This window comes from Hipposideros armiger, unplaced genomic scaffold (genome assembly GCF_001890085.2).
Source record: "Hipposideros armiger isolate ML-2016 unplaced genomic scaffold, ASM189008v1 scaffold_546, whole genome shotgun sequence".
In the NCBI taxonomy this organism is placed as follows: domain Eukaryota; kingdom Metazoa; phylum Chordata; class Mammalia; order Chiroptera; family Hipposideridae; genus Hipposideros; species Hipposideros armiger.
In genome coordinates this window covers 402,280-403,567 of record NW_017731896.1, presented here as the reverse complement: position 1 = coordinate 403,567, position 1,288 = coordinate 402,280, and the positions used below count along the sequence as shown (strand labels likewise).

At 34.9% G+C, this 1,288-nt stretch overlaps 1 protein-coding gene across 1 annotated transcript in view; it reads right to left on the bottom strand.

Annotated features, from left to right (window-relative positions):
• Positions 1-52: 52 nt before the first annotated feature.
• OVCH1 (ovochymase 1) overlaps positions 53-1,288 on the bottom strand; it is a 48,372-nt gene continuing 47,136 nt past the window's right edge. Inside the window, exons 21-22 of the mRNA XM_019668970.1 lie at positions 1,139-1,264; positions 53-192 (exon numbers count right to left, since the gene is read on the bottom strand). Coding sequence (XP_019524515.1) covers positions 53-192; positions 1,139-1,264 — 266 coding nt within the window. The remainder of the gene's footprint in view (positions 193-1,138; positions 1,265-1,288) is intronic.

Sequence of the window (1,288 nt, the reverse complement as noted above, 5' to 3'; positions counted from 1 at the left end):
CATGTCAGGTAATCATTCACATACTTCTTTCATCATAATAAACACTCCTTCCTCACCTCATAGTGGTTCTGTGAGAATATCTTGGTATCTGTATGATTCCTACTGGTTTGGTGAGAATAATATCCTTACAAGTGGCCACATGCTCTTGGTTTGACCTCTGAAGCAACCTGGTTATTTTATTGTCCTTTGGACCTGGAAGTAAAGAAAGAAAAGGGAATGAGAATAAAACTAAGTTTTAAGAGGCTTGCTATATGCTTTTCAGATCAAGGCAGTTTGCTTTCTTCACTAATTGTTGTAAGAAAAAAGTTAATAGGAGGTGGGTAGTGTCACTGAAAAGTCTCTATCTGAAACATTCAGAGATACAGAAAAGCAGCAACTCTAAGAATTATCTTTGGCATAGCCTGTGGTCTATGGAAGATAAGGTTGGATGACTATAGATAATGCTGGTTCCAGGCACAATTCCATCTGAAAGCAACATTCTTAATATAGTTCTTCAGAAAAAAGCTTTCATATGGTATGCATGCTTTTCTTTATTAGTCACTTAACTTTTTCCCAAATATGTCTTTGCAGTGCTTTTTGGTGTCAAGGAGAGAAACAAGCTTTCAGTTACCTATGTCTATCTAGAGTCGAAAAGCTTTACTAATTATATATTCTAAAATGCAATCTGATAACTCTGAATTGCATATAGTTTACATTTGTAATCCTGGCATCTAATATTCGTGGTTTGCTTTCAAAACCCATTCTAACCTTTTATTATTATAATATCACTCAGAGATAACAAGTGTCCAAGCTAATCAACCAGCAAAGATTTGGAACCCAAATCTTCTGATCCACGAGAATTACAGCTGCAAAAAAGGCTCTCTGTGGTTGTAAAATCACAGTCACGTTCAAAAACATTATTTTGTAACCAATGTATCTTCACCATGTCCAAAAGTCACAATTCTGAGTGATTTACAAGTCAATCAAGTTATCCACTGAGCAGTTTCTCTTTTGGACCTTTCCAATCTCAGATCACCTCAAATATAAACTCATTCTCCACAGAAACACAATTTCTTACAAAACAGTGTGTAACTTTTGAATATTCCTAAAAAGAAAATTAATTTTTAGCTTTATAAGTTTACAAAATGACTAAACATACCTTGGACTCTAAAGACAATATAACTTATGCCAAAAGCACCTTGTACAAGGGAACGAAATGTCACCTTCACCAGTGGTCCAGAGCTGATGAAAATCATTGGGTAAAGCCGTCTTCCACATATTTCACCTAGGTTAAAAAAAAAAATCTAAT